This window comes from Marmota monax, unplaced genomic scaffold (assembly GCF_021218885.2).
Source record: "Marmota monax isolate L192 unplaced genomic scaffold, Marmota_monax_Labrador192_F-V1.1 WCK01_AAM20220418_F8-fsc00067, whole genome shotgun sequence".
NCBI lineage: Eukaryota > Metazoa > Chordata > Mammalia > Rodentia > Sciuridae > Marmota > Marmota monax.
In genome coordinates this window covers 4,903,996-4,919,111 of record NW_026695065.1, presented here as the reverse complement: position 1 = coordinate 4,919,111, position 15,116 = coordinate 4,903,996, and the positions used below count along the sequence as shown (strand labels likewise).

The following is a 15,116-nucleotide window of genomic DNA, read 5'->3' as shown; positions in this document are numbered from 1 at the left end:
TTTGCAACACACTCTTTCACTTGACCATAATAAGGACATATTTTGTGTATATTGAGAACCATTGGTTTTTTTCTAGGTTAGCAAGACAGATATGATCTCAAATTCTGCTTTGGGGCATTTACTAACTACATACTCTTTCAATAACTGTTTTTGTATAAAAACGTTGACTATCAAATAAAAAGTATCTTTTAAGCAATAAAGAAATTGGTGGATATTAATAATTCATAAAAAATGAAAATTCAATGTGGCATGTAGATTATGGTTTATTCAAGCAACAAGTTTTTAATAACAAAAAGTAAATACATAAGTCTGAGTACTAAAAGGAGGAATTCTGATATTGTGATTAAACTTTACGACTATTACATGTAAAACAATTTTCAACTAATTATTATCTAGAAATATTATAGAAAGAAAATACTAATGAAAAAAAAGGTTTAAGTAAACAGCTATTTTAATATTAAATATGGATCCATATTAAATTCAAGAATTGTTCTTCTGAAGACTCTGCATGGCCTCCTAGTTATTTAAATAAAGTCTATGAAGTGTACCTGTTTAGAAGTTGGTTGCTAAAATGATAATTCTATAAATCTGAAATTTTAGAAAACTAATATGATTTGTTGTGTGGCAGTCATGCATCTTTGACACATAAGGAATGATTGGTAAACAAAATTATGATGTAATCAAAAGTTACATGGTGTTTTTATTTGAGCTGTGTGTAAAAATGGTCCTGTTGTCAGAAAGGCAATTCATTTCTTGGAGAAGTTAGGTCATTAGAACTATGTAATTTAGTAGAAATAAGTATGTTCTTGTGCAAAGGAACATATTGTATGAGGACAGAGGATTATACATAAGAAAGTATTTTGGTGTTGTCCTAGGGAAATGTAAAATGTACTGAAGAAAAGAATGTATCTGTATACACATAAGAAATGATTTATGTTTCTCATAAGACATACAAAAAATGTATTGTAGTCCAAGTAAATAAGCCTTGAAGGAAATGAAGAGCTAAAGAACTGCATTTTATTGAGTAAGTGTTCCTGGAGAACATAAGTTTAGTAAGAATTAATTGAGTATTCATAGTGTTCTAAGAGTTTTATATGTATTATGTCATTTAAAGCTCACCATGCCTTGATGAAATAGGTGTTGTTATAATCCTCCTTGCATACATGAGGAAACTGAAACGTAGCTGGTTTAAAAAATTGCCCAGTATTGCCAGAAGGTAAAAAATATGGCTTAATCACAGGCATGATTCTGGACAGTTGAGTATCAGTAAGTTTGGGATTACAGAAGTGATGTAAAAATTATTTTCAGGAGGGTTTATCAAAAAACTATGTACCACATATATGAAAAGCTAAGGAAGTAGCCTAGAGGCTTCAGCAAACAGAATGGTCAACTAGTCTGATCATTTATGTAATTTTTCATGTTATATTTAATCTTTCTTACAGAGAAGGCTAGATACATTCTCACAGTGTTGGAAGATGAAATGGTGATAAGTGAAGTTTTCGCTACCTCTAAAGAGAGAATGCTTACTTACTCTTAGAAAAAGTTTGCATATAAGGGAAGACAGAGAAACCTGCTCAATATAACAACTTCAAAATTTTGTTTACATTTAAGAGAGTTACTAAAACAAAAGAATCCGGAGAGTTTGTGGTTCTATTTCTTGTTTCCTTCTCTGTATTAAGCAGATTTTTATAACTAAAAGTAACAATTAGCTCATCAGAAATCTTGCTCATTTATTCACATGTAGTCAGTCATGATGCAGCTACCTCTCTTCTTCTTTCATTGCTGAGTAAGAGAAGAGTGGAACATTAGCTATCTTCACCTTCAAAGTATTAATACTAGATTTGCTGAAGCATTAGTCTTTACTACATGCTAATAATATAATCTAATAGAAAAACCTGACAGAGTAGAGAATAACTGAACCAAAGATATTATTTTTCTCATATTAACACAATGTGACTTTGGATCACAAGGCAAATTTTACTTCCTAAACTGAAAGAGATGGCACACATGTAAAATACAGTAGCATCAACCGATTAAATTTGCTAGCCTTAACCTTGGATCATGCTTATTTAACTGAGATAGGAATCCTTATGTGGCTCCACAAAAGATATAATAGACATTATTCATTAAGCATCTTTTAAATATTCTATAACATTTTTACTTATATATTTGTTTGTTTATTTATTTACATTTCTGGTACTAGGGATTGAACACAGGGGTGCTTAATATCCTCAGCCCTTTATTATGTTTTATTTAAAGGCAGGGTCTAGCTGAGTTGCTTATGGCCTCACTAAGTTGCTGAGGCTGTCACTGAACTTGAGATCCTCCTGCCTTAGCCTCTGCCTCAGTTGTTGACACCATGAGAATAAAACTGCTATCAGAGACATGGAAGAGCTGCTGGGATTACAGGTGTGCATCATTGTTCCCAGCACCTTAATTTTTATATAACAATCTTATGGAACATTTACTTTTTTAATATGTTTTTAGTTGTTGATGGACCTTTATTCATTTATATGTGGTGCTGAGAATCGAACCCAGTGCCTCACACATGCCAGGCAAGTGTGCTACCACTGAGCCACAGACCCAGGCCCTTATGGAACATTTTCTATCATTATTTTTCTTTCTCTTTTTTGGAGGAGGAGTAGTAGGGATTGAACTCAGGGGCACTTGGCCACTAAGCCACATCCCCAGCACTATTTTTTATGTTATTTAGAGACAGGGTCTCACTAAGTTGCTTAGCATCTCACATTTGCTGAGGCTGGCTTTGAACTTGCTATCATCCTGCCTCAGCCTCCTGAGCCACTAGAATTACAGGTGTGCACCACTGTGCCCAGCATTATTTTTCTTTTATAGATGAGGAAACTGAGATTCAGAGAAGTGTGACTTATCCAGGGTCAAATATGCAGTAACGTGGCAGGATTTAAATCCAGGTGGTCTGACCCCAGAGCCTGAGCTGTCACCTGAAACTCATAGGAATAGGTATCATCATTGTGCATCTTCCTACACTCAGGAACAGAACTTATCCTATATGAAATCAACATTAATAAACAGTAGAATATAATTTAAATTCAAAATAAATTTATGCTTACACTATTAGATTTCAAGGTAATTTCATGCTTTCAATGAGTAGTTTCAAATCCCTCAAAGTATAGGTTTCTTGGCTGCTAGCAATACTTAAATGAAAAATACCAATAATATTTTTGTTTAATTCTGAATAGGATACGTTGGCATTAACTTTAACCTCTGACATCCTAGTGTTTGAATGCTAATGAAATAAAGTCATTAGGCATGTTATAATTAACGAACTCATCTTTTTTTAATAAATTAATTTGTTCTGGTATAACTTGTCATTTCAAGCAAGAGTCTGTGTAAGCCAGAGGAACTTTAGGACTTGTGGTCACAAAGTTGTTGACACTGTGAGAAAAAAACTGCTATAAGAGACATGGAAGAGTGGTCATGGATGAAACCCTAATTTCAATGCCTCTGTCCCAGGAGTCCATTCACTTTTGTTCATCAAAGCTGATATAGTAGAGTGGTTAAGATTTTAACATCTAATATGAGCCCATCTGTTTTCACATGCAGATTCTTCCAATTATAAACTATGTGACTTTGAGTAAGTAAATGACTTAGTATCCTCAAATATGATGACAATATCATATAAAGATGGTTTGAGGATAGTAATAATACCCTCAATGGATTCATTAAAATGAAATTGGAAAAACAAAGCACTTGGTCCATTTTTTAAACATAATTTCTTCTTTTTTAAACATTTCACTGATTTTTTATGTATACCTTTACTTTATTTTTATGTGGTGCTGGGGATTGAACCCAGTGTCTCATACATGTGAGGCAAGCGCTCCACCACTGAACCACAACCATACCTCCAATGTTACATTTAAAGTGATAAAATTAGTTGTTATTATTCAGTGACAGCTATCAACACTAACTGCATAATGCTGGGGATAATAATCCATTCTTGGAGGACTGAATGATTTTCATTTATTTCTTAATCTGCTCCCAAACCCAAATCCTAAAATTTGTGAAAAAAGACATTTTGAACAAATAATAATATACTTAAAAGTATGTTAATCTAAATTCTTTGTAGTGATGAATACCTAGAAATTTCGAGAATGTTTATCAACATGGAAATTCTCAGTTTCCCCAATGTGTACAAGGAAATTATACAAGATGATCTCTCAAATCCCTTCTATCTCCAACAAGGAAAATATTTCCACAGCTATTAGACTTAAGGCCATTATTCTAAGCTAAAGAACAAAGAAAATCTAAAGTATTACGTGAGATTTTTAACTTAAATCTGTCATGATTTGGATATTAAATGTCTCCAAACAGCTACTGTGTTAATGCAGGAAGTGAAATGATTATGAAAGCTGTAACCTAACAGTGGATTTGAATAGATTACTGGGTAGTAACTGTAAAAAGGTGGCTAGAGGAAGGTCACTGGGATTGTTCCATGGGATTATATATTTTGTCCCTGGCTCCTTGTGCTCTTGGCCTCTCTCTCTGCTTTCTGGCTACCATGAGCTGGGCAACTTTACTCCACTATCCTCTACTACCATGATGGAAGCTTCACTTCCAGTCAAGAGTAATGGAGTCAGCTGGCTAGGGACTGACCCTTTAAAACTACAAGCCATAAACTTTTCCTTCAATAAGTTGCTTTTATCAAGTATTTTGGTCACAACGATGAAAAATGACTGTACAAAGTTACAACACATAGTACCCCAAACTTATATATACAAAGGAAAAAATGGTAATATCTAGAACAAAAGATATTCTTAACAAATTTAGATATACTAAATTTTAAGATAAAGGTAGTTAACTGTATAAAAGATAAGTAGTTAATTGTATATAAGTTTTATAATGGAATAAAAAGGTAAATGGGATAAAAATAGATATGACATACAATGAACTGAGATTTGGAAAATAAGGTTTGTATAATTTAGAACTGTCAGGTAATTAAAGAGAAAGAAGGTAATTTAAGAAAGAAGGTACTGTGTGATATAAAATATTAAAGCAATACCTAAATTGAAATTTTATATAAAATGTGTTTTTTCTTCATTCAAAGTAAAAGGAGATATTCCATAGTTAGATAATGTTAAGCAGGATGAGTGTCTATTTATTCTTAGAAATATTAGGACCAAGTATTATTATTAATATCAAAGAGTGGCCAATATCTTTGAAATTGCCACCTCATACAAATTAGACAGACAAAATATTTATTTGTATATTTCCATGCTGCTTCTAAAATATAAGTAAAAACATGAGCAGGAGGAAATGCTAGCAGTAGGCTGAGGCCATACAACAAGAATGGTCTTTTCACATACAATCTTGATAAACAATATGTAAAATAGCAAAGAATATTAAATCTGCATTTTATATGCCATCATTAGCTCCATTTTAGAGATGGAAACAGATGTAATACAAATGAAATAAACTAAGAGAGATAGGAAAGGGAAAAACTAATTAAAATCTTGGCTTCAGAGCATATACTAAGATCATTATTTCATTTATATAAATTTTTTAAAAATGCAAATTAATTGATAAGAACCAAAAAATAGATTGGTGATTGCCTGGGGACAGAAGTGAGATTCAGAGGGGCATGATAAAATTTTGGAATGATAAAAGTTTTCATTATTTTAATGTAAATAATACTTTTTAAGGCATAAACATTTATAAAATTATATAATTTATGTACAATTATTATATATATTATATTCAATAAAACATTTAAAATGGATTGACTTGTGTATTAAAATAGATAAAATCTGTCTACATGAACAAAAATGAAGTTAAAAATGAATGAATTTTCAATGTTTAGCATCTCAGATATCTAGAACAAAAGACAATATTGGGATGCTTGCCATTGTCTAATTTTTATGTCTGTGGATGTGGAAGGGATTGTGTATATGTTTATCTCAGGGAAAGTGTAAACAGACATCAAAGAGCTATGTTCAGTCTGAGTATACTAACAGATTCCGTTTGAAGTAGCATATCATGTAAAAGCATGAACATTTAGTCCCCCCAATTATAAAATAATTGAGCAAGGAACATATTGCTGTACAAGAAATGTATATATAACCTTTAAAAAAAAATAAGCTTAGGATATGTTAGAAGTAATGTTTTACAATATATTCACAGTAGAAATTACGTGGTGTAATATATAAGTTAAATTATATATACTATATAGAACTAAGTAAAATAATAGACAAAAACCACAAAATAAAAATATATTATGAGATACCAGGGAAGTATACACACAACAAAAGTAGGGTATTGTGATTGTAACAATCACCTACTTTTTAAAAACTGACATAATGTACAACTAAGAAATAAACACTTCCAAATTGAATATCACAATAATTAGCATATTATTTTTGTATGAGGCCTTTCATAAATATTTATTCTTTTTATTATCCAAATATTTCTAGTAGCGGTGAAGAACTAAATTTTGAGGGGCTGGGGTTTTGGCTCAGTGGTAGAGTGCTCGCCTAGCACACGTGAGACACTGGGTTCAAACTTCAACACCACATAAAAATGAAATAAAGATATTATGTCCACTTACAACTAAAAAAAATAAATGTTAAAAGAATTAAATTTTGAAAAGTATCCAAGAAACCCTCCAAGTAGATAACTTGAGAATAAAAGCTGTAACTGAGTCACATTTGACTAATATTATGAGTCAGAACAGAGGTATTTTCTAAAAGAGTCATAGTTGCCTTAAACAAAGGCCAAAGCTTTTTACCTTTAGGATTTCACCGCTGATTAATTACTTTTTTAATTTCATGGAATACAAGCAAAGAGTATAAACAACACTCAAATAGACAATAAATATGAAAAGATATTCAATAATATCTCTAATAAGAAATATAAATACATAATATTGAGAAATTAGTTTAAATATATTTGTTAAAAATGTGAATTGTGATTACCTCTTGGTATACATTTAATTACTTTTAATTGCTTCTTTGTATTTCATATACTGTCTGACTTTTTTTAAATTGACATATATTATTTTCACAAAATATAAAGTCATTTTAAAACTGCCTTATAAGTTTTTTTTAATAGAAAAATTATGGTCAAATGATTAGAAAAGAAATTTAGTAATAGACCAAGTCAATTCAGTAATGTGATAAAGGTGGCATTTCAAATAGGTATAGAACAGAAACATTATCATGGTTCTGTATTAATTAATTAGCTAATAAAAAAATTTTGACTTATTGACTCAAAAATACTAATTCTTGGTGGTATAAACCTTAACATGGAAATGAAATCATTAAAGTACTATAAAATAAAAGAACATCCTTTAAAAAATCCATCATTTTACCTAAAAATAAGTGGCAAAACAATATTCACCGTATAACCCATTAATTTAAATGATTTTTCCTATGGTATATGTTTTGAGTAAAATTATGAAATGAAAGGATACACACATATAGTAAGTTTTATTTACCATTATATCGCCATCCTCTACAAGTGTTCCTAGCACATGCGTTGGTACTATGTATAAAATGATAAAATGGGCATAAACTTTAGTCTACCACCCTATTTCTAGGAATTCACACTATATTGATTTTCTCAAGCGTGCATGTATTCATTCTCTAGGTATCTAGGGACATTATTTAATAACAGGGTGTGTGTTTATAAAGAGAGAAATGGTGGGGCTAGTTTGTGGTTCAGTGGTAGAACACTTGCCTAGCATGTGCGAGGCACTGGGTTTGATTCTCAGCACGGCATATAAATAAGTAAGTAAGTAAATAAATAAATAAATAAATAAAATGAAGGTCCATCAACAACTAACAAAAAAATATTAAAAAAAGAGAGAAATGGTGTCGACACAGCTTCCCTACAACAGAAATCTGGTAAAATAAATGAAGACAATTATTTCCATGGAATATATATCTATTTAAAAATAAGACATTATTTGCCATGAAAATTTTCTACTTGGAGTTTCATCTTTGCAATGTTCATGTATTTTGAAAATTGGAGATAAGTAAAAGTAAAATCTTTTACAAAATCAGAAAGCATTTCCTAACTTTTAAAAATATGTGACTAAATGACAAAACACAAATTCTATAATAAGAAGTAATATAATGGTTAATCTAAATTTAATATCTCTTTCCCCATTTGAAATGAATAATACATTATATTTTATAATTTAATATACTACTTGTATTCCATGACTAAGTTTAGATAGTGAATGTGGTTTAGTAGATTAGGTTCTACATTACTATGCCAAATCATCTCTGTGGATTTTTATTCTATAAAAATATAAAGACATCTTCCAATTAAATCTCTAAAAGACTATATCCGTGAATTTCTATTCAAATACAGTTGGGTATTTTTATGTCATTCATAAAAATGGGCTAAATATCATCCTTACCTTTCAATGAAAAGTAAACACTGGTCTTTTTGGTTGTACCAAAGGAGTTGATCTGTAGCAGAAAAGAATCCTGTAAATAAAAACAACATATATCTGTTTTTAAACTTCATTTTACAAAAGTTTATTCATATACTCCAGGACTTGTAAATCATTCTTAACTATGGCTAAAATTTTACAATATAAGAAGGAAACTGGTGGCAGATGACATCGTATACACTGGCAGAGGATGCTTTCATTAGCACAAATTCCCCCTCCCATCCTGCAGTTTGTGGAATTGAAACCTGCTGCACTAAAGTATAAAACAAACCGTTTGCTTTTTAACAATACTTCCTAACATTTGAATACCCCATTGCTTTATCTAAAAGGTTGTTGCAAACATTGAAAAGGGCTTCGTGGCAATTCAGCAGCAAGGTTGGGGTATATTATATGACAGCTTAAAAAGAGAAATATAATTTTAAAAAATGGTGTAACTGACTCACGGCAACATGGGTTCGCAAACCTTGTAGATGGATATAAACCAGGCTTGCCAAACATCACAGACAGCACTTATTAAATCTGCTACGTGGAATGCAATATGCCTGCTGTCTAGCCCCTCCCCCTCTGCCAATAAACGACTCCCCCTTTTTTTCCAGTGTAAAAAAACACATGCTCACAGGATATTTAGAGGAACTCAGGTTTGTTTTTTTTAATCACCCAGAGTCCTACAACCTAATGACGCCATTCAGAGCATTTTCATCCAATTTTTTTTTTTTTTTTTTTTTAAACAGCTTTTTGTTAAGAGGCCTGTGACCAACTCAGGATGGGCGGTTGGGAGAAGGAAAACACTCCTCTTTTTCAATTGTTAGGAACTATAGCTGGCATTTTTACCTCGTGTAATGTTTTCTCTCTCTCTCTCTCTCTCTCTCTCTCTCTCTCTCTTTGAATTATAAAATTATAAAGAAAAAAATTCTGAGTGGGGGTGGGGGAGAACGTCTTCCAGGGGTGTGTGCCTCCGCTACCAAGGAGCATTTGGGAAGGTGGGTGGAGCCAGGGGGGGTGTTGCGGTAGGTCATTCGTTGGGCGTAGGGTTTGTCAATCAAAGTTGCCCAGCGAATGAAGAACGAACTAAAGGCACACTGGGAACGAAATTAACAGGAGATCTGACTGCAAGGGGAGGGGGCTCACGTTTTGAGCCAAGAAAAGAACTCAGGATCTCACACTGCGCCATTGGACTGCGGCACGCCTCGGTCTGCTTCTGCTGCAACAGGGAGAGGCCCTACTGCCGTGGCTCTCGCCCAGGTCTCCATTGCCGCTGCTACTACAGCACCGCGGCTTGCGGCTTGCAGTCCCGCCCCGCCCTGAGCTGCCGCAGCGGTCGCCAGTGCCACCTCCGCAGCCCGGGCCCTCACCGTCGCCAGCCAAGCATCCGTGAGTCATTTTCTGCCCATTTCTGGGTGCGCGGTCTCTGTGGTAGTCACCACCTTAAGAGGTTTGCGGGATTGCAACATGGCAGAAGCGGATCTTAAAATGATCACGGAACCTGCCGCCCAGGGGGTTGCTGAAGAAGAGATGGCTAGCTCAGCTAGTGATTCTGGGGACGAATCTGACAGCAGTAGCTCTAGCAGCAGCACTAGCAGCAGCAGCAGCAGCACTAGCAGCAGCAGCAGCAGCAGCAGCAGCAGCAACAGCAGCGGCAGCAGCAGCAGCCACAGCCGCTTGTATAGAAAGAAGCTGGTACCTGAGCCTTCCAGAAGGGCGCGGCAGGCTCCCTCGGGGACAAATTTCGTGGATAGGCTGCCCCAGGCAGTTAGAAATCGTGTGCAGGCCCTCAAGAATATTCAAGATGAGTGTGACAAGGTAGATGCCCTGTTCTTAAAGGCAATTCATGATCTTGAAAGAAAATATGCTGAACTCAATAAGCCTCTGTATGATAGGCGATTTCAAATCATCAATGCAGAATATGAGCCTACAGAAGAAGAATGTGAGTGGAATTCAGAGGATGAGGAGTTCAGCAGTGATGAGGAGGTGCAGGATGACACTCCTAGTGAAATGCCTCCCTTAGAGGGTGAGGAAGAAGAAGAAATGCCTAGAGAAAACTCTGAGGTGAAGATTGAAGAAAATGAAGTTCCTAAAGAAATTCCTGAGGTAAAGGATGAAGAAAAGGAAGTTCCTAAAGAAAGTCCTGAGGTAAAAGCTGAAGAAAAGGAACTTCCTAAAGAAATTGTTGATGTAAAGCCTGAAGAAAAGGAAGTTCCTAAAGAAATTCCTGAAATAAAGGGTGAAGAAGCAGATTCTACAGATTGTATGGAAGCAACTCCTGAAGAAAAAGAAGATCCTAAAGAAGCCCTCCAGGCAAAGGCAGAACAGGAAGAACAACCTAAAGTAACAGAGCCAAAGGCAAGGTCTGCAGTAAGAGAGGCTCATAAAAGAGTTCCTGAGACAAGGCCTAAAGAAAGAGTGAATATTAAAAGAGCTCGGAAGGGGAAACCTAAAAGAGAAGATCCTAAAGGCATTCCTGACTACTGGCTGACGGTTTTAAAGAATGTTGACAAGCTTGGGCCTATGATTCAGAAGTATGATGAGCCCATTCTGAAATTCTTGTCTGATGTTAGTCTGAAGTTCTCAAAACCTGGCCAGCCTATAAGTTACACCTTTGAATTTCATTTCCTACCCAATCCATACTTCAGAAATGAGCTGCTGATGAAGACATACATAATAAAGTCAAAACCAGATCACAATGATCCCTTCTTCTCTTGGGGATGGGAAATTGAAGATTGCAAAGGCTGCAAGATATATTGGAGAAGAGGAAAGGATGTTACTGTGACAACCACCCATAGTCGTACAACTGCTACTGGAGAAATTGAAATTCAGCCAAGAGAGGTTCCTAATGCATCATTCTTCAATTTCTTCAGTCCTCCTGAGATTCCTAAGATTGGAAAGCTGGAACCACGAGAAGATGCTATCCTTGATGAGGACTTTGAAATTGGTCAAATTTTACATGATAATGTCATTCTGAAGTCAATCTATTATTATACAGGAGAAGTCAATGATACCTACTATCAAGATGGCAGAGATTACGTAAATAGGAAATACCGAAAATAAAAAAGCTGGCTGAAAAAATTTTCAAGAATCTTAAAAATTCAAGCAAGCAGAAGTGAAGCAGGTTTATGTAGCCTTGAAATAAATAAAAACCTGCCCTATAACCTGAACACTATTACTCCTTATAAATGTCTTGTGTTTTCCTATGTTCTTAGCCCATTTAAAAATTGTTATATAAAGTGTCTTAAGTATCAGTTTATTCTATTGAGCCTGTTATAGTGTAATATTCTTCAAAATATGTAAACTGTTGTGAGTTATTTAAAGCATGTTAGTTTGGTGCTACAGAATGTTGATTTTTGTGAAATCCTTTTGTCATGTTCCTCTTAGATTGTAGCTGTGAAAACTGTCAGAATTATTAGAAAAATATTTGCTTGGAAAAAAAAAGTTCCTGAAGTAACAATGCAAGGGTTTTATTGTTATTTTTTTCCTTTTTCCAGCCCGGAAGTCTAAGGGTTTAAATCTGCTTGCACTAGCTGTGCCTTCATTAATTTGCTATAGAAATACACTACTTATTGTTAACTAGAACAGTGCATTGTGAAATTTGACTGCTTGAAAAAAAAAATGAGTATACTTTTAAGAATGTCAAAACTACATTTGATTTATATGGATTTGTTTCTGTGAATAATAGTTTATAAATCAATAATAATGAAGTTATTGTTTACCACTAAGGTGTTAATATGACAGTATTTTTCAAAAAAAAGTTTTATCACATTGTGTAATTGCATACTAAAGGTATCACATTTTCTTTGTATTATGTTTTACTTTACCTTTCACTGAAAATGATTACTTTACATTATTTGATACTTGTTTCATGATCCTTTATTGCAACCTAAAATAAATAAATGTCAAATAAAGTGTATGATGGTATTAAAATCTAGTATTTTCTCCTAATTATAAAATTGTGGTACTTAGCTGAGAAAAAGTAAAATTTAAAAAAACATAACTTTTTAACATTCTGATATATTTCCTATATCCTAGTTCTTTTTAAGGATGCACATTCAAGTTATTGGAAAGAAATGGGATAGGGGAGGGGGGAAAAGAAATGGGAGAAAGAGGAGAAAAATGGAAGCAGAGGAAGGAGGTGAGGAGGGTGGGAAAGGGGAAGATTAGGGGAGGAAAGGGAAGGGGAGGGGAGGAGGGTAAGAAATAGAATGAGGGGGGGAGGAGAACTCTGGGAAGGAGGGGGAGGAAGGCAGGGATATCTCATCCAAAATGGCCAACTGTTTTGATTTTTTTCCCCATGACCAGAACCACTGTTCACCTTGACTTGACTTGACCATGGCTCTATTTCTCTTATAGGTAACATAATGGTCTCATCTCCTATGTGCTGTACTGTGTAACTGGTTACAGGGTAATTATATCCTGAAATCTTGGTTTGAGACTACTAAGAAGATAAGGCCCTTTAAACTCAAAGGGCCTTTAAAAGGGCCTTAGCAAAGAACTTTGCACTAGGCATGAAATCATAAGCACAGCAAATGATAAAGTATTATCTTATTTCACATTCTGATATTTTCCTTCAAGATTTTACAGGAAAGAAGTATGACAGGAGGATGACAGATTGAAGACTTTCTGGGTCACCAGGTTAGAAATTAGCTAATAATCTTCCCAAATCCCATCATATATAGTTTTTTAAAAAATTTTTTATTGATTTAAAAAAAAATAAATGACAGTGGAATGTATTACAATTCTTATTACACATATAAAACACAATTTTTCATATCTCTGGTTGTATATAAATTATGTTGACACCAATTCATTTCTTCATACATGTACTGTAGAATAATGATGTCTATCACATTCCACCATCCTTGCTAGTCCTCTGCCCCTTCCCTTTCCCTCCTACACCTCTTCCCTATCTAGAATTCATCTATTCCTCCCATGCTCCCCCTCCCTACTCCACTATGAGTCAGCCTCCTTATATCAGAGAAAACATTCGGCATTTATTTGTTTGGAATTGGCTAACTTCACTTAGCATTATCTTTTCCAATGCCATCCATTTACCTGAAAAAGCCATAATTTTATTCTCTTTTATTGCTGAGTGAAATTCCATTGTGTATAGTTTAACATCTTGCTTTTGTATTTGCTTAACAATATTCTGTCCTCCCATGCATACAAATGTAAAAAAATGCAAACCATGATATTCTATATTTAACACATGATGTATACTTTGATCTTTATGTTCTTTGTGATTTAAACATCAGGAAGCAATTTATTGATTTTATCAAACTATTGAACTTTTGAGAGTGCTTATTTTAATTCTGAGATTTTTGCATTCATGAAGGACAGGATGGACTGGAGACTATCATGCTAAATGAAATAAGCCAGACCCAGAAAATCAAAGGTTGAATGATTTCCCTGATATGCAGAAGCTAGTCCAAAATAAGGAAAAAAGAAATGGGTGGGGGGATCAAAATAGAAGAAAGATTAGTAGAGGAAAGGGATTGAGTTGAGGGTGAGGGAGGAGGGACAGGATAAGGGAAGAACAATAGAATGAATGGACCTAACTTTCCTATATACATATATGAATATACCACAGTGAATCTCACCATCATGTATATTCACAAGGCACTAATTATTTTAAATACTATAAATAGCAGAAGGATCAGTACAATAAAGGGAAGAGAAAGGGGAGGGAGGGGGGAAGGGAAGGGGAAGTGCTGGGGACTGAATTAGAGCAAATTATATTCCATGCATTTATAATTGTATCAAACACTTAATGCTATGTATGACTAAAAAGAACTAATAAAAAAGAATCCAGGGCTGGGGTTGTGGCTCAGTGTAGAGTGCTCACCTAGCACATGTGGGGCCCTGTGTTCCATCCTCAACACCACAGAAAAATAAATAAATAAAAGTATTGTGTCCACCTACAACTAAAAAATAAATATTAAAAAAAAAAAAGAAATCCATCTGGAAGATTTACTTTTATGCCAGGGCCAAAAAGACAACTATAACCATTATGATGTACCTGGCTCCCTGTGGCTGGATAGGTTTCCAAGTTAGATATATACCATGCTTGCCATATATCACAGATAGCAAACCCTTAAGACTTTTAAAATGGAATGCAAAATCCTTATAGCCTCTTAGAACTCTTACTAAAGTATTTAATACCACCCTCCTCTGTACTCTTCATAATTCAGAAAAAAACACCCAGAAGCACACTACACTAAGATATGCCCTGCCTGTATATTGGTGAATTTTCTCTCCTTCATTGACTCAAATGGAAAGGCAAATTAAAGTTGGATGAATGTAAGAGAAGCTAATTGGAAAAACAGTTTACCACTATTTTTAACTTTTAGGTTGAAGCCTAGAGACTGAGGTATTTCTCCATCAGTAAAGTTAGAATTCCAGAAATGCAAGTGGTCTGTACTGAACACTTAAACCCTTTTAGCAGGTTGAAGAAGGTAGGTAGAGCTGGGGAAGTAGTTGGGCTGAAACATTTATTGGGCTGCACGTTTGTCTATCACACCTGCTTAGTCAATGAGTAATGTTACAAGGAGAAGCCCAGTGGGAATGAAGCTAATGAACTGAGGGCAGAGGGCGTTAGAAGTGCTTTACTGGGTCTTTTCCTGCATGCTCCTTCTGGTGCGCTGTTTCTTTTTGCTGTGACCCAGAACTGAGACCAGCTGCCCCTTCGCTGTTC

The 15,116-nt window shown here is 34.5% G+C and overlaps 2 protein-coding genes across 5 annotated transcripts in view; one reads left to right on the top strand and one right to left on the bottom strand.

Moving 5' to 3' along the window:
* Positions 1 to 9,366, bottom strand: part of Fam133a (family with sequence similarity 133 member A) — a 68,411-nt gene extending 59,045 nt beyond the window's left edge. For 2 of the 4 annotated variants that reach the window (XM_058573740.1, XM_058573741.1), the window contains exons 1-2: positions 9,266 to 9,366; positions 8,399 to 8,468 (exon numbers count right to left, since the gene is read on the bottom strand). The gene's annotated coding sequence lies outside the window, so the exon portion shown is untranslated. Of the gene's footprint in view, positions 1 to 8,398; positions 8,469 to 8,877; positions 9,154 to 9,265 lie in introns of those variants that run through there. The other 2 variants (XM_046427838.2, XM_046427839.2) reach the window with 1 other exon arrangement.
* Positions 9,367 to 9,533: 167 nt separating this feature from the next.
* On the top strand, positions 9,534 to 12,335 carry Nap1l3 (nucleosome assembly protein 1 like 3). The gene has a single exon (XM_046427835.2). The coding sequence runs from the start codon at positions 9,884 to 9,886 to the stop codon at positions 11,477 to 11,479; it is 1,596 nt and encodes a 531-aa protein (XP_046283791.1). The 5' UTR covers positions 9,534 to 9,883; the 3' UTR covers positions 11,480 to 12,335.
* The last annotated feature ends 2,781 nt before the right edge of the window (positions 12,336 to 15,116 follow it).